This window comes from Oncorhynchus mykiss, chromosome 15 (genome assembly GCF_013265735.2).
Source record: "Oncorhynchus mykiss isolate Arlee chromosome 15, USDA_OmykA_1.1, whole genome shotgun sequence".
NCBI lineage: Eukaryota > Metazoa > Chordata > Actinopteri > Salmoniformes > Salmonidae > Oncorhynchus > Oncorhynchus mykiss.
This window is the reverse complement of record NC_048579.1, coordinates 11,564,661-11,582,565: the sequence shown is the minus strand read 5'-3', so window position 1 is coordinate 11,582,565 and position 17,905 is coordinate 11,564,661. Positions and strand designations below refer to the sequence as shown.

The 17,905-nt window shown below is 47.8% G+C and overlaps 1 protein-coding gene across 2 annotated transcripts in view; it reads right to left on the bottom strand.

Annotated features, from left to right (window-relative positions):
* LOC110490907 (myotubularin-related protein 6) overlaps positions 1-17,676 on the bottom strand; it is a 21,771-nt gene extending 4,095 nt beyond the window's left edge. The window contains exons 1-9 of one of the 2 annotated variants that reach the window (XM_036943707.1): positions 17,330-17,673; positions 10,178-10,297; positions 7,963-8,125; positions 7,522-7,679; positions 7,251-7,379; positions 2,195-2,329; positions 1,966-2,098; positions 1,213-1,322; positions 164-289 (exon numbers count right to left, since the gene is read on the bottom strand). In XM_036943707.1, the coding sequence (XP_036799602.1) occupies positions 164-289; positions 1,213-1,322; positions 1,966-2,098; positions 2,195-2,329; positions 7,251-7,379; positions 7,522-7,679; positions 7,963-8,125; positions 10,178-10,297; positions 17,330-17,353 (1,098 nt within the window). In that variant the 5' untranslated portion in view covers positions 17,354-17,673. Of the gene's footprint in view, positions 1-163; positions 290-1,212; positions 1,323-1,965; positions 2,330-7,250; positions 7,380-7,521; positions 7,680-7,962; positions 8,126-10,177; positions 10,298-17,329 lie in introns of both variants that reach the window. The other variant, XM_036943706.1, reaches the window with a different exon arrangement.
* Positions 17,677-17,905: the final 229 nt, after the last annotated feature.

The window sequence follows — 17,905 nt, the reverse complement described above, 5'->3', positions numbered from 1 at the left end:
CACAGACCTACCATGAAGCCTTTGATGGTACAGTAGTACACAGACCTACCATGAAGCCTTTGATGGTACAGTAGTACACAGACCTACCATGAAGCTGTTGATGGTGCGGTAGTACACAAACCTACCATGAAGCCTTTGATGGTACAGTAGTACACAGACCTACCATGAAGCCGTTGATGGTGCGGTAGTAGGGGTCCATGAGCAGAGCTCCCAGAGAGCAGACCTGGGCTGTCCGATCCCAGCCGTCTGAACAGTGGACCAACACACTGGCTCCTTCTACTGTTACTGCCTATGGAGGGAGGAGGGGAGAGAGAGGAGGAAAAGAGAGGTTTGTGACCTGTTACCACAAGAAAAGGGCAACCAGTGAAGAAGAAACACCACTGTAAATACAACACATATTAAGTTTATTTATTTTCCCTTTTGCACATTGTTACAACACTGTATACAGACATACTATGGAAGTGTGTTTAAATGCTAAATTGTAATTACTTCGCCACCATGGCCTATTTATTGCCTTTACCTCCCTTATCTTACCTCATTTGCACACACTGTATATAGATTTGTATGTTTTGTTTATTCCATGTGTAACTCTGTGTTGTTGGTTGTGTCGCACTGCTTTGCTTTATCTTGGCCAGGTCTCAATTGTAAATGAGAACTTGTTCTCAACTGGCCTACCTGGTTAAATAAAGGTGTTCTCAACTGGCCTACCTGGTTAAATAAAGGTGTTCTCAACTGGCCTACCTGGTTAAATAAAGGTGTTCTCAACTGGCCTACCTGGTTAAATAAAGGTGAAATAAATAAAAACATATTACATTTGGAATGTCTATTCCTTTAACTTTTGTGAGGGTAATAATTACTGTTATTTTTGTAATTATCTATTTCACTTGCTATGGCAATGTTAACATATGTTTCCCAGGCCTATAAAGCCCCTTGAACTGAATTGTGAGAGTGAAAGGTTAATCACTTCCCTTGTCATTATCAAAACATGGAACAGATGTTGGATGCAGTCCAGGGAAGACATTCCAACATCAGTGGGACTAACTAGAGCAGAAGGGGGCGGGACTAACTAGAGCAGAAGGGGCGGGACTAACTAGAGCAGAAGGGGGCGGGACTAACTAGAGCAGAAGGGGGCGGGACTAACTAGAGCAGAAGGGGGCAGGACTAACTACAGCCGAAGGGGGCGGGACTAACTAGAGCCGAAGGGGGCCTTACCTTGGTGAGGAAGATGGCTGCGTCTAACACAGCTTTGACGTGTCGTAGCCAACCAGAGCTCTCCAAGCCCAGCAGGTAGTCATTCACTGACAGAGAACGAGTTCCCACCACTAAGAGAGAGAGAGAGAGAGAGAAGTAGAGGGAGTCTGAGTGTGAGTGAGTGAGTGAGTGAGTGAGTGAGTGAGTGAGTGAGTGTGTGAGTGAGTGAGTGTCTGTCTCTGTGAGTGTCTGTCTGTGTGAGTGAGTGTCTGTGTGAGTGAGTGTCTGTGTGAGTGAGTGTCTGTGTGAGTGAGTGAGTGTCTGTGTGAGTGAGTGAGTGTCTGTGTGAGTGAGTGAGTGTCTGTGTGAGTGAGTGAGTGACTGTGTGAGTGTCTGTGTCTGTGTCAGTGTCTGTGTCTGTGTCAGTGTCTGTGTCTGTGTCTGTGTCTGTGTCTGTGTCTGTGTCTGTGTCTGTGTCTGTGTCAGTGTCAGTGTCAGTGTCTGTGTCAGTGTCAGTGTCAGTGTCTGTGTCAGTGTCTGTGTGAGTGTCTGTGTGAGTGTCTGTGTGAGTGTCTGTGTGAGTGTCTGTGTGAGTGTCTGTGTGTCTGTGTGTCTGTGTGTCTGTCTGTCTGTCTGTCTGTCTGTCTGTCTGTCTGTCTGTCTGTCTGTCTGTCTGTCTGTCTGTCTGTCTGTCTGTCTGTCTGTCTGTCTGTCTGTCTGTCTGTCTGTCTGTCTGAGTGAGTGAGTGAGTGAGTGAGTTTGAGCGTAACCAACCTTCCAGTAGTTTCTGTAGGCTGGTCCTCATCACGTGGATGTTCTCGATCCCCACAAACTGAAAGCGGATGTTGGAGTAGTTATCTTCATTCTCATAGCCTTTACCAGCTGCTCTGTTGGCCATGGCATTCAACTGCAGAGAGGGAGGAAGATTAACACACACAGAGGGACTGAGAATGTCCACATACTTCTGTGGGAGGAGATAGCTAGCCATGTCGAGATTGGGTACCTTGGGCCTGGTATCCATGACGTAGACAAATCGGCTGTTGTGATTGGCTTTGCTGATGGCCTGCAGCATGCTCTCATCCTCCAGGCATCGAGCGCTAAACCCAGAGAGAGGCTGGCTGCACCGACACACCGCTGCCTGCAGGGGGCAGAGACGAGCATGCAGAATAGGCCACACATACCTGATGATGTTTTAGGGATTATGTCACAGGAGGTTGGTGGCACCTTAATTGGGGAGGACAGGCTTGTGGTAATGACTGGAGCGGAATCAGTGGAATGATATTAAATGCATCAAACACATGGTCTCCAGAAGTTTGGTGCCATTCCATTTGCTCCGTTCTAGACATTATTATGAGCCGTCCTCCCATCAGCAGCCTCCACTGGGTTATATGTAGGTTTGGGATGTAGCTAAGATGTTAGGAGGACACTGGGTAAGGGTTAGGAGGACGCTGGGTAAGGGTTAGGAGGACGCTGGGTAAGGTAAGGGTTAGGAGGACGCTGGGTAAGGTAAGGGTTAGGAGGACGCTGGGTAAGGTAAGGGTTAGGAGGACGCTGGGTAAGGGTTAGGAGGACGCTGGGTAAGGTAAGGGTTAGGAGGACGCTGGGTAAGGGTTAGGAGGACGCTGGGTAAGGTAAGGGTTAGGAGGATGCTGGGTAAGGTAAGGGTTAGGAGGACGCTGGGTAAGGTAAGGGTTAGGAGGACGCTGGGTAAGGTAAGGGTTAGGAGGACGCTGGTTAAGGTAAGGGTTAGGAGGACGCTGGGTAAGGTAAGGGTTAGGAGGACGCTGGGTAAGGTAAGGGTTAGGAGGACGCTGGGTAAGGTAAGGGTTAGGAGGACGCTGGGTAAGGTAAGGGTTAGGAGGACGCTGGGTAAGGTAAGGGTTAGGAGGACGCTGGGTAAGGTAAGGGTTAGGAGGACGCTGGGTAAGGTAAGGGTTAGGAGGACGCTGGGTAAGGTAAGGGTTAGGAGGACGCTGAGTAAGGTAAGGGTTAGGAGGACGCTGAGTAAGGTAAGGGTTAGGAGGACGCTGAGTAAGGTAAGGGTTAGGAGGACGCTGAGTAAGGTAAGGGTTAGGAGGACGCTGGGTAAGGTAAGGGTTAGGAGGACGCTGGGTAAGGGTTAGGAGGACGCTGGGTAAGGTAAGGGTTAGGAGGACGCTGGGTAAGGTAAGGGTTAGGAGGACGCTGAGTAAGGTAAGGGTTAGGAGGACGCTGGGTAAGGGTTAGGAGGACGCTGGGTAAGGTAAGGGTTAGGAGGACGCTGGGTAAGGTAAGGGTTAGGAGGACGCTGGGTAAGGTAAGGGATAGGAGGACGCTGGGTAAGGGTTAGGAGGACGCTGGGTAAGGTAAGGGATAGGAGGACGCTGGGTAAGGGTTAGGAGGACGCTGGGTAAGGAGGACGCTGTGTAAGGAGGACGCTGGGTAAGGAGGACGCTGGGTAAGGGTTAGGAGGACGCTGGGTAAGGGTTAGGAGGACGCTGGGTAAGGGTTAGGAGGACGCTGGGTAAGGGTTAGGAGGACGCTGGGTAAGGTAAAGATTAGGAGGACGCTGGGTAAGGTAAGGGTTAGCAGGACGCTGGGTAAGGGTTAGGAGGACGCTGGGTAAGGTAAGGGTTAGGAGGACGCTGGGTAAGGTAAAGATTAGGAGGACGCTGGGTAAGGTAAGGGTTAGGAGGACGCTGGGTAAGGTAACGGTTAGGAGGACGCTGGGTAAGGTAAAGATTAGGAGGACGCTGGGTAAGGTAAGGGTTAGGAGGACGCTGGGTAAGGGTTAGGAGGACGCTGGGTAAGGTAAGGGTTAGCAGGACGCTGGGTAAGGGTTAGGAGGACGCTGGGTAAGGGTTAGGAGGACGCTGGGTAAGGGTTAGGAGGACGCTGGGTAAGGGTTAGGAGGACGCTGAGTAAGGAGGACGCTGGGTAAGGGTTAGGAGGACGCTGGGTAAGGTAAGGGTTAGCAGGACGCTGGGTAAGGTAAGAGTTAGGATGATGCTGGGTAAGGTAAGAGTTAGGAGGACGCTGGGTAAGGTAAGGGTTAGGAGGACGCTGGGTAAGGGTTAGGAGGACGCTGGGTAAGGTAAGGGTTAGGAGGACGCTGGGTAAGGTAAGGGTTAGGAGGACGCTGGGTAAGGTAAGGGATAGGAGGACGCTGGGTAAGGGTTAGGAGGACGCTGGGTAAGGTAAGGGATAGGAGGACGCTGGGTAAGGGTTAGGAGGACGCTGGGTAAGGAGGACGCTGTGTAAGGAGGACGCTGGGTAAGGAGGACGCTGGGTAAGGGTTAGGAGGACGCTGGGTAAGGGTTAGGAGGACGCTGGGTAAGGGTTAGGAGGACGCTGGGTAAGGTAAAGATTAGGAGGACGCTGGGTAAGGTAAGGGTTAGCAGGACGCTGGGTAAGGGTTAGGAGGACGCTGGGTAAGGTAAGGGTTAGGAGGACGCTGGGTAAGGTAAAGATTAGGAGGACGCTGGGTAAGGTAAGGGTTAGGAGGACGCTGGGTAAGGTAACGGTTAGGAGGACGCTGGGTAAGGTAAAGATTAGGAGGACGCTGGGTAAGGTAAGGGTTAGGAGGACGCTGGGTAAGGGTTAGGAGGACGCTGGGTAAGGTAAGGGTTAGCAGGACGCTGGGTAAGGGTTAGGAGGACGCTGGGTAAGGGTTAGGAGGACGCTGGGTAAGGGTTAGGAGGACGCTGGGTAAGGGTTAGGAGGACGCTGAGTAAGGAGGACGCTGGGTAAGGGTTAGGAGGACGCTGGGTAAGGTAAGGGTTAGCAGGACGCTGGGTAAGGTAAGAGTTAGGATGATGCTGGGTAAGGTAAGAGTTAGGAGGACGCTGGGTAAGGTAAGGGTTAGGAGGACGCTGGGTAAGGTAAGAGTTAGGATGACGCTGGGTAAGGGTTAGGAGGACGCTGGGTAAGGGTTAGGAGGACGCTGGGTAAGGTAAGGGTTGGGAGGACGCTGGGTAAGGTAAGGGTTGGGAGGACGCTGGGTAAGGGTTAGGAGGACGCTGGGTAAGGGTTAGGAGGACGCTGGGTAAGGGTTAGGAGGACGCTGGGTAAGGTAAGGGAGGACGCTGGGTAGGGTAAGGGAGGACGCTGGGTAAGGGTTAGGAGGACGCTGGGTAAGGGATAGGAGGACGCTGGGTAAGGGTTAGGAGGACGCTGGGTAAGGGATAGGAGGACGCTGGATAAGGTAAGGGTTAGGAGGATGCTGGATAAGGTAAGGGTTAGGAGGATGCTGGGTAAGGTAAGGGTTAGGAGGATGCTGGGTAAGGGTTAGGAAGAAGCTGGGTAAGGGTTAGGAGGATGCTGAGTAAGGTAAGGGTTAGGAGGACGCTGGGTAAGGTAAGGGTTAGGAGGACGCTGGGTAAGGGTTAGGAGGATGCTGGGTAAGGTAAGGGTTAGGAGGATGCTGGATAAGGTAAGAGTTAGGAGGATGCTGGGTAAGGTAAGGGTTAGGAGGATGCTGGGTAAGGGTTAGGAGGATGCTGAGTAAGGTAAGGGTTAGGAGGACGCTGGGTAAGGGTTAGGAGGACGCTGGGTAAGGTAAGGGTTAGGAGGACGCTGGGTAAGGTAAGGGTTAGGAGGACGCTGGGTAAGGTAAGGGTTAGGAGGACGCTGGGTAAGGTAAGGGTTAGGAGGACGCTGGGTAAGGTAAGGGTTAGGAGGACGCTGGGTAAGGTAAGGGTTAGGAGGACGCTGGGTAAGGTAAGGGTTAGGAGGACGCTGGGTAAGGTAAGGGTTAGGATGATGCTGGGTAAGGTAAGAGTTAGGAGGACGCTGGGTAAGGTAAGGGTTAGGAGGACGCTGGGTAAGGTAAGAGTTAGGATGACGCTGGGTAAGGGTTAGGAGGATGCTGGGTAAGGGTTAGGAGGACGCTGGGTAAGGTAAGGGTTGGGAGGACGCTGGGTAAGGGTTAGGAGGACGCTGGGTAAGGGTTAGGAGGACGCTGGGTAAGGGTTAGGAGGACGCTGGGTAAGGTAAGGGAGGACGCTGGGTAGGGTAAGGGAGGACGCTGGGTAAGGGTTAGGAGGACGCTGGGTAAGGGATAGGAGGACGCTGGGTAAGGGTTAGGAGGACGCTGGGTAAGGGATAGGAGGACGCTGGATAAGGTAAGGGTTAGGAGGATGCTGGATAAGGTAAGGGTTAGGAGGATGCTGGGTAAGGTAAGGGTTAGGAGGATGCTGGGTAAGGGTTAGGAAGAAGCTGGGTAAGGGTTAGGAGGATGCTGAGTAAGGTAAGGGTTAGGAGGACGCTGGGTAAGGTAAGGGTTAGGAGGACGCTGGGTAAGGGTTAGGAGGATGCTGGGTAAGGTAAGGGTTAGGAGGATGCTGGATAAGGTAAGAGTTAGGAGGATGCTGGGTAAGGTAAGGGTTAGGAGGATGCTGGGTAAGGGTTAGGAGGATGCTGAGTAAGGTAAGGGTTAGGAGGACGCTGGGTAAGGGTTAGGAGGACGCTGGGTAAGGTAAGGGTTAGGAGGACGCTGGGTAAGGTAAGGGTTAGGAGGACGCTGGGTAAGGTAAGGGTTAGGAGGACGCTGGGTAAGGTAAGGGTTAGGAGGACGCTGGGTAAGGTAAGGGTTAGGAGGACGCTGGGTAAGGTAAGGGTTAGGAGGACGCTGGGTAAGGTAAGGGTTAGGAGGACGCTGGGTAAGGTAAGGGTTAGGAGGACGCTGGGTAAGGTAAGGGTTAGGAGGACGCTGGGTAAGGTAAGGGTTAGGAGGATGCTGGGTAAGGTAAGGGTTAAGAGGATGCTGGGTAAGGGTTAAGAAGAAGCTGGGTAAGGGTCAGGAGGATGCTGGGTAAGGTAAGGGTTAGGAGGATGCTGGGTAAGGTAAGGGTTAGGAGGATGCTGGGTAAGGGTTAGGAGGATGCTGAGTAAGGTAAGGGTTAGGAGGACGCTGGGTAAGGGTTAGGAGGATGCTGAGTAAGGTAAGGGTTAGGAGGACGCTGGGTAAGGGTTAGGAGGACGCTGGGTAAGGTAAGGGATAGAAGGACACTGGGTAAGTGTTAGGAGGACGCTGGGTAAGGTAAGGGATAGAAGGACGCTGGGTAAGGGTTAGGTGTTACCTTCTTCTCCTGGTAGAAGTATGTGAGGACAGGGAAGCGTCCTTTGCTCCTGAACTTGGAGCTGCCGACGATGATGGGCTTACTGGCTGTGATGGGCACATACAGGTCCCTGGGATATGTCTCACATATCTACAACACAACGAGAGGGAATATTACATAGGACAGGTTGTAAAACATCCAATCAATACTATTCCATTAGATCTGCAGACACCAAAGGTTTGTTTCTGGACAGGGTCAACGCCTAACATTTACTATTGATAGACCCCCCCACCTTGTAGTTCCTGTTGACATCAGTGAGCTGCCATTGGTCGCAGGGGACGCCCATCCTCTCAAACTCTGCCCCCAGGTCAATGAGCTGCCAGCCCTCCTCTCTCTGCTGCTCGTTCTGCTTGGGGTTGTAGGAGAACGCATAGAGCTCCTCATAGGATACTAGGAAGGGAGAGAGAGTTGGAGAAGAGAGGAGGAGGCAGAGAGGAGAGATGGAGAAGGGGGAGGGGAGAGAGGAGGGAAGGAGGGTGGGAGAGAAGAGGGAAGAGGAAAGAGAGGGAGGGAGATGGAGAAAGGGGAGAGAAGAGGAGGAGAGAGGGAGGGAAGGAGAAGAGGGAGAGGAGAAGGGAAAGAGAGAGAAAATGTGAACATTCTTTTGAAACTTCACTTGACTCAAGCATCCTGCACACACTCAAAGACAGAGACCCAGACACACATTAGGTACCTGGTCGTAGCAGTCTGAGCAGTGAGCTGTAGATGTCGTGACAGTCTCTCTCTCTCTGGACCACAAAGTGGACCACTCTGAAGTTACGACACTGGATGACCAGGGGACAACCGCTGGTGGTCAACGACAGCTTCTCCACTGACCCGATGTGGTGGTGCAGGATCTGGAGGGGAACACAAAGCAGACATGACACCTGATAGACTGATCATGACACATGGCCTATATACTGGACATGTTCAGTCTGATGTCATTTATACAGGTGGTAAATACTTCATTTTATTCTCTCGCTCTACTGAACATTTCACACACACACAAACTCATCGCAATCAGCATAGATCATCATATATATATATCTTTCTGTATGCCAGCAGTGTGTGAATGCATATTAGATAACCCACAACTCTATTGGGACTTTAATCCTGGGAAGTTATTCAAACGTGCATTCATCAGCATAGTCAATCACTAGCAGAACATTCCAGCACAGACGGAGGTGTGTGTGAGACGAGTGAGTGAAAGTGGTGTTGGGGGGGAAAAACATACAACATTATAAAATTAATGTACACAAACCACAAATGTGCCGTTATTATGTGAAAAACAAAAACAGATTTCCTCAGTGCTGGGGGGGGGGGGGGGGGGGTTAACACTTAACTACGAATTGACAAGGGCACTAGAACAGTCTGCAGCACCCGGCCTCACCCTACTAGACTCCCCTCTCAGTAACATATCCAGACAGAACGTAAACGTTCCCCTCTCAGTAACATATCCAGACAGAACGTAAACGTTCCCCTCTCAGTAACATATCCAGACAGAACGTAAACGTTCCCCTCTCAGTAACATATCCAGACAGAACGTAAACGTTCCCCTCTCAGTAACATATCCAGACAGAACGTAAACGTTCCCCTCTCAGTAACATATCCAGACAGAACGTAAACGTTCCCCTCTCAGTAACATATCCAGACAGAACGTTATACGTTCCCCTCTCAGTAACATGAATAAGTATATTTCATATTTTCTGACAGAATACCTGACCATTGTGACTGACCCAAACTTAAGGAAAGCTTTGACTATGTACAGACTCAGTGAGCATAGCCTTGCTATTGAGAAAGGTCACCTTAGGCTGTCTTCTCTTCAGAGCCAGGTCTGCCTATGTGCACACTGCCCACAAAATGAGGTGGAAACTGAGCTGCACTTCCTAACCTCCTGCCCAATGTATGACCATATTAGAGACACATATTTCCCTCAGATTACACAGATCCACAAATAATTGTAAAACAAATCCAAGCTTGATAAACTCCCATATCTGTTAAGTGAAATACCACAGTGTGACATCACAGCAGCAAGATGTGTGACCTGTTGCCACAAGAAAAGGCCAACCAGTGAAGAACAAACACCACTGTAAATACAAAACTACATTAATCTGTTTATTTATTTTCCCTTTCATACTTCAACTATTTGCACATTTTTATAACACTGTAACCGATAATATAATATTTGAAATGTACATTATTTTAAAACTTGTGTGAATGTAATGTTTACTGTTCATTTCCGATTGTTTATTTCCCTTTGGTTTATCCATTTCACTTGCTTTGGCAATGTAAACATGTGTCCCATGCCAATAAAGCCCCATGGGGAGAGAGGAGAGACTTAAAATGCTGATAGCTAGCTACCAAATTAACTCCTACACACATACCTTCCCTGTGCTCAACAGTAGAAGAGGAAGGAATTGTGTAGGAACTTTGGCAGCAGTTTCTCTGCTGAAATCAGACTAACTTCATAGACCAGAGATGTGACTGAAAGCCCTGAAGTACCACAGGGTTTACCGACTTGTGTTCCAGGCTCCAGCCCAGCACCAACTAACACCTGATTCAGCTGCTCAACCTAGGCCATTCCTACTTCCTCTCCTTGATCTCTCCCTCCTTCCCTTTCCACCTAGCCCTGTCAACAGGTTACTAAGGCGACGGGAGACAAGGCTGGGCCGGCAGGTTATTGTAGCAACAGTTGTCACGTGAGGAAGGCTGAACCCGGTTCCCACGGTGTCTCAACAGTAATTCTCTTTCACCGCTAGACAGACAACAATACACCCCCACAATCAAACACCCATGTATCAAAGTACACTGTAGATGTGTGTGTCAAGCAGGAGTTAAAGGAAGTCCTACATTCTGAACTCAGAGCTCTGTGTGAGATAAGGTGTGTTCTGAATGCCGGTCCTTCTTACCCAGATCTCCTGGGCGGCGTCGGCATTGCTCTCCACGAAGATGAGGTGTGTAGCCGTCAGGTGCAGCGTCCCGCTGGCCGACTTGTTACTGAAACGGTCCAACAGACGCACCTGCTCCACCTGCACAAGTACACACACAGGTAAACAACGGTTAGAAGCCAGGTAAACAATGAACCCCACCCACACACAGGTAAACAATGACCCCTACCCACCCACACACACAGGTAAACAACAGTTAGAACCTAGGTAAACAATGACCCCTACCCAAACACACAGGTAAACAACAGTTAGAACCCAGGTAAACAACGACCCCCACCCAAACACACAGGTAAACAACAGTTAGAACCCAGGTAAACAATGACCCCCACCCAAACACAGGTAAACAACAGTTAGAACCCAGGTAAACAATGACCCCTACCCACACACACACACCCAGGTAAACAATGACCCCTACCCACACACCCACCCATGTAATCAATGACCCCTACCCACACACACACCCAGGTAAACAATGACCCCTACCCACACACACACCCAGGTAAACAATGACCCCTACCCACACACACACCCAGGTAAACAATGATCCCTACCCACACACACACCCAGGTAAACAATGACCCCTACCCACACACACACACAGGTAAACAATGACCCCTACCCACACACACACACAGAAATGAAATAGGATACGCAGCTGTCAATCTATATAGATGTGTCAGACACAGTACTTGTTGTCAGTTATACAACAAGCAGAGCATTAGCCACTTAGCCAGAAAGAAAGGCTGGCAATTATAATTACAGCTGTGTGTGTGTATGTATGTATGCATGCATGTATGCATGCATGCATGTATGTATGTATGTATGTATGTATGTATGTATGTATGTATGTATGTATGTATGTATGTATGTATGTATGTATGTATGTATGTATGTATGTATGTATGTATGTATGTATGTATGTATATATATAAGAGCTCTGGAGTGGCTGTGACTTGCATGTCATTTGTTACTGGAATTTCAATAAACTTCCCTCAGCTCATCTCAGCTCCCACACATGACCGCACTGTTAATCTCGACCTCTCCTCCTCTCCTCCTCTCGACCTCTCCTCCTCTCGACCTCTCCTCCTCTCGACCTCTCCTCCTCTCGACCTCTCCTCCTCTCGACCTCTCCTCCTCTCGACCTCTCTCCCTCAAACATATAGATCCAAGAAAAAAATAAAACTGTCCCTATTTTTCATTTATTTCACTAGGCAAGTCAATTAAGAACACATTCTTATTTACAATGACGGCAAAAGGGCCCCCCCTGTGGGGACGGGGAATGAGATAACGAAATAATAATGTTAAGTAAGACAAAACGGACAACACAGACCGAAGATACTGGCAACAGCACAAACACAACAGCAAACAGTGGCTGTGTGTGTGTGGTGTGTGTGTGTGGTGTGTGTGTGTCTGTGTGGTGTGTGTCTGTGCAGGCGTGTGTGTGTGGTGTGTGGTGTGTGTGTGGTGTGTGGTGTGTGTGGTGTGTGTGTGTGGTGTGTGGTGTGTGTGGTGTGTGTGTGTGGTGTGTGGTGTGTGTGGTGTGTGTGTATGTGGTGTGTGTGTGGTGTGTGTGTGGTGTGGTGTGTGGTGTGTGGTGTGTGGTGTGTGTGTGGTGTGTGTGGTGTGGTGTGGTGTGGTGTGTGTGTGTGTGTGGTGTGGTGTGTGTGTGGTGTGTGGTGTGTGTGGTGTGTGGTGTGTGTGGTGTGTGGTGTGTGTGTGGTGTGTGTGTGGTGTGTGTGTGGTGTGTGTGTGGTGTGTGTGTGTGGTGTGTGTGTGTGGTGTGTGGTGTGTGTGTGGTGTGTGGTGTGTGGTGTGTGGTGTGTGGTGTGTGGTGTGTGGTGTGTGTGGTGTGTGGTGTGTGGTGTGTGGTGTGTGTGTGGTGTGTGTGTGTGGTGTGTGTGTGTGATGTGTGTGTGTGGTGTGTGTGTGTGGTGTAAAACATGCTTCCTTACGTAAGACAACGCAAACTAGTGACATCAGGTGACAACTACATGTCTCAACAACCTGTTCCTCTATTGGTCCTTTGACCTCCTCCAGGGACACCAGGACCTGTAGGTTGGCTGGGAGGGAATTCCAGACCAGGGGGCTGAGTAATGAAAGGACCTGTAGTTGTAGGTTGGCTGGGAGGGAATTCCAGACCAGGGGGCTGAGTAATGAAAGGACCTGTAGTTGTAGGTTGGCTGGGAGGGAGGGAATTCCAGACCAGGGGGCTGGGTAATGAAAGGACCTGTAGTTGTAGGTTGGCTGGGAGGGAATTCCAGACCAGGGGGCTGAGTATTGAAAGGACCTGTAGTTGTAGGTTGGCTGGGAGGGAATTCCAGACCAGGGGGCCGAATAATGAAAGGACCTGTAGTTGTAGGTTGGCTGGGAGAGAATTCCAGACTGAGTAATGAAAGGACCTGTAGTTGTAGGTTGGCTGGGAGGGAATTCCAGACCAGGGGGCTGAGTAAGGAAAGGACCTGTAGTTGTAGGTTGGCTGGGAGGGAATTCCAGACCAGGGGGCTGAGTAATGAAAGGACCTGTAGTTGTAGGTTGGCTGGGAGGGAATTCCAGACTGAGTAATGAAAGGACCTGTAGTTGTAGGTTGGCTGGGAGGGAATTCCAGACTGAGTAATGAAAGGACCTGTAGTTGTAGGTTGGCTGGGAGGGAATTCCAGACTGAGTAATGAAAGGACCTGTCTCCATGCTCCGGTAACATTTTCGGGACAGTTAGCATGAGATCTGAGCTTGTATGGCTTTTCATTTCGAGCGAGAAGAGAGAATAGATACAATGGCAGTTTTAAAAAATAAGAATGTAGCAGTGTTTGAGCTTGCGTGATGCTAGTGATGTCCACCCGACAGTACTGCAGAGATCACAGCTGTGAGTTTGACGTCTGACTGGTGACAAACGAAGGGCTACACGATACACAGAGTCAAGAGCCTGCAGCGTAGAGCTGGAGACTTAAGACTATGGTGATACTATTCATGTACAACACAGAGAGAAAAGTACAACGAATCAACTCCTTTCAAGCAGTAAAGGGAAAAAACAAGGCTTGTGCTAGTAATAAAACCCAATACACAGCTTGTTCCTGACAAGGTTCACTACATGGCTGGTGAAGCTCAATTTCTCATCCGCCTAAACTCAGATTGTTGAATGGTTTTGACTTGCTCTATGGAATGTCCTTCCAATGTAGTAATTTCATGGTTTTAGTATTGGAAAATACCGCATTAGTATTGGAAAATACCTACTACCAGGTATTCAGTCACAGTACTACCGTCCTCGTTAACACTGCCACAGCTTTAACATCAGCAGAACACTGAGTCAGTGGGACCAGGGTAGAACACTGACAGCCTGGTTATTCATCTTGTAACCAGTCAAACTTAACTCTGTACCCTTTTCTCTTCACACCCTGTAGGTTATGTCTCACCTTAATGACATCATTTAGAACCCTTGACTGAATATAGACAAATAGCCTATTCTCTCTCTTTGAAAAGGTCTCTCTCTGTCTCCCAGCAACCAGCGTGGCGCTAGGCAACTCCACAGGATGGCAATCAGTCAACTCAGTCAAGGACTGGCAGAAAACAGAAGAACAGGAAGTGTGTGTGTGTGTGTGTGTGTATAGGCTAAAGGAGATGGAAAAAAGAGGATGAGGGAAGAAATGGCCTGAAGTCAAGCTGATGACTCGGTCTGTTCTGTATACCATTTATCCTAAGTGCATTGCCGTCCCAATGTAATACATTGTATTTCCTCGCTCCGGTCCGGATATTTGCATGATCTACTTTAGTGCAACCATGAACCAAATATCAGGGGTTGACTGTCTGTGTGCTTTAAGAGATCAAACAGGGTTCTGGGGGCAGAGTCCAAAATACCGCAGATGGGAAACACACCTGCAGGCAACCCCTCCCACCCTTTCACCTGAACAAAACAACCACACCCTAGGAGTGTCAGTTCTGACAGACATACTTTGTTTTGTTCAGGTGAAAGGGTGGGCGTGGTTGTTTTGTTCAGGTGAAAGGGTGGGCGTGGTTTCCTGCAGGTGTCCCCTGTCTGCAGTCTTTTGGCGACTGCCCCCAGGATCATGTTGTACAGAGTATTCCCTACAACACTTTTACTGCAGCACCCAGAATAGTTTTTGCTATTGAATCACATTGGGGACATAAATTTGACCTTGGAACATGTTTAAAAACCCAAATGTAATGCAAATGTCACTTAAATATGAATCACCTCCCTCTGGAAATGGATCATGGACTTCCTGAAGGGCCGCTCGCAGGTGGTAAGGGTAGGTAACAACATAGCCGCCAAGCTGATCCTCAACAAGGGGGCCCCTCAGTAGTCCGTGCTCAGTCCCCTCCTGTACTCCCTGTTCACTCATGACTGCAGGGCCAGGCACGACTTCAACACCATCATTAAGTTTGCTGATGACAACAGTGATCACCGACAACGATGAGACAGCCTATAGGGAGGTCAGATACCTGACCGTGTGGTGCAAGGACAACATCCTCTCCCTCAACGTGATCAAGACAAAGGAGATGATTGTGGACCACTGGAAAAAGAGGACCGAGCACGCCCCCATTCCCCATCAACGGGGCTGTAGTGGAGCAGGTTGAGAGCTTCAAGTTCCTTGGCGTCCACATCACCAACAAACTAACATGGTGCAAGCTAGAGGTCGATTATGATTTTTCAACGCCGATACCGATTATTGGAGGAACAAAAAAGCCGATACCGATTAATCGGGCGATTTTTTACATTTTTATTTGAAATAATGACAATTACAACAATACCGAATGAACACTTATTTTAACTTAATATAATACATCAATAAAATCCATTTAGCCTCAAATAAATAATGAAGCATGTTCAATTTGGTTTAAATAATGCAAAAACAAAGTGTTGGAGAAGAAAGTCAAAGTGCAATATATGCCATGTAAGAAAGCTAATGTTTAAGTTCCTTGCTCAGAACATGAGAACATATGAAAGCTGGTGGTTCCTTTTAACATGAGTCTTCAATATTCCCAGGTAAGAAGTTTTAGGTTGTAGTTATTATAGGACTCTCTCTCTATACCATTTGTATTTCATTGACTATTGGATGTTCTTACAGGCACTTTAGTATTGCCAGTGTAACAGTATAGCTTCTGTCCCTCTCCTTACCCCTACCTGGGCTCAAACCAGGAACACATCGACAGCAGCCACCCTCAAAGCATCGTTACTCATCGCTCCACAAAATCCACGGCCCTTGCAGAGCAAGGGGAACAACTACTCCAAGTCTCAGAGCGAGTGACGTTTGAAACGCTATTAGCGCGCACCCCACTAACTAGCTAGCCATTTCACATCGGTTACCCCAGCCTAATCTCGGGAGTTGATAGGCTTGAAGTCAGCGCAATGGAAGAGCTGCTGGTAAAACGCACTAAAGTGCTGTTTGAATGAATGCTTACGAGCCTGCTGGTGCCCACCATCACTCAGTCAGACTGCTCTATCAAATCATAAGACTTAATTATAACATAATAACACAGAAATACAAGCCTTAGGTCATTAATATGGTCGAATCCGGAAACTATCATCTCGAAAACAACATTTATTATTTCAGTGAAATACGGAACCGTTCCGTATGTTATCTAACAGGTGGCATCCCTAAGTCTAAATATTCCTGTTACATTGCACAACCTTCAATGTTATGTCATAATTACGTAAAATTCTGGCAAATTAGTTCCTAACGAGCCAGGCGGCCCAAACTGAAACTGTTACATATACCCTGACTCTGCGTGCAATGAACGCAAGACAAGTGACACAATTTCACCTGGTTAATATTGCCTGCTAACCTGGATTTCTTTTAGCTAAATATGCAGGTTTAAAAATATGTACTTCTGTGTATTGATTTTAAGAAAGGCATTGATGTTTATGGTTAGGTACAGTCGTGCAACGATTGTGCTTTTTTCACAAATGCGCTTTTGTTAAATCATCCCCTGATTGGCAAAGTTGGCTGTCTTTGTTAGGAAGAAATAATCTTCACACAGTTTGCAACGAGCCAGATGGCCCAAACTGCTGCATATAACGTTACCCTCTGTTGAAAGACAAGTGACACAATTTCCCTAGTTAAAAGAAATTCATGTTAGCAGGCAATATTAACTAAATATGCAGGTTTAAAAATATATACTTGTGTATTGATTTTAAGAAAGGCATCGATGTTTATGGTTAGGTACACGTTTGAGCAACGACAGTTATTTTTCGCAAATGCGCACCGCATCTATTATATGCAATGCAGGACACGCTAGATAAACTAGTAATATCATCAACCATGTGTAGTTAACTAGTGATTATGATTAATTGATTGATTGTTTTTTATAAGATAAGTGTAATGCTAGCTAGCAACTTACTGCATTCGCGTAACAGGCAGGCTCCTCGTGGAGTGCAATGTAAGGCAGGTGGTTAGAGTGTTGGACTAGTTAACCGTAAGGTTGCAAGATTGAATCCCCAAGCCATAAGACTCCTGAACAGTTTATCAAATGGCTTACGCAGACTATTTGCATTGTGCTCCCCCCTTCTACTCTCTGTCATTATCTATGCATAGTCACTTTAATAACTCTACCTTCATGTACATATTACCTCAGTTACCTTGACACCGGTGCCCCACCGGTGATCATGGTTGGAGATACGTGAACATGCAAGTTATAGCTAGCTAATAGAGAGCTACGTTAAGAAATATCCTGTAGTATTGCATTTTATTATTTTGTGCAAAACAATACATCATTGACAACAGATTACTATAATTTGTTTTCTTCCGCAAACATCCTTTATGAATTTAAAAGTAATCCTCTAGCTTTATAAAAGTATTTGTAATCCGATTACAATATCTTGCTGGTAACGTAACTGATTCGTTTATAAGAAAATGTAATCCCTTACATGTACCGGATTACATTACTCCCCAACCCTGAACACACATTAGAAAGCTGGCTGGCTAACTAGCCACCCCTGCAATATTATCCTATATCTATTTGGACACCACTGTCAACGCACCATTCGTTATTGCATAGCAAGTCATTATTGTTAGCTTGCTAACTACATAGCATGCATTTTAAATGTTTTTGCTGGGTGGTAGAAAAATTGTTACGCAAGTTAGTTAACGTTAGCTTTCTTACCTTTGGCGTTCGGATATGCTCCATTTCGCTGACAGCTGTCAGTGCAAGCAACGATATAAACAGTTGACCGGCGATATGACTCGCACATCGACTATCAAGGTGCGGCAAGCTGATGTTATTTGATTGCTTTTTTTAAAACTTGCTACCGGCATTCGTTGAGCGTTCACGATTGTGTATGTTTTCAGTAGATGTTAGCTATCGGCTCTTCACAGCACTTCCTGCTTGGGCGTACTTCTCCGCTACGGACTACAAACACAGCAGGCATTATGGGACATAACGTTTCTAACCAGTAATTAGTAATGCCGATTTCAAAACAACTGAGAACTCGGAAAACTCCGACTTCAGACATCAGTAAATTCAAAAGGGCAACTCGGGAAAAAAAACTAGTTCCGACTTCCGGTCATCCAACACGTAATTCCAATTTTTTTTTCTTTTTTTTTTTTTCTTAACAACAAATCAAATACATAAAGCACATGAGTGACCACAAGCATACATAGATTACAAACAATGGACAATCGAGCTAGGGGCGGGGCTGGGGGCGGAGCTAGGGGGTACAATATCACATTACAATTACAC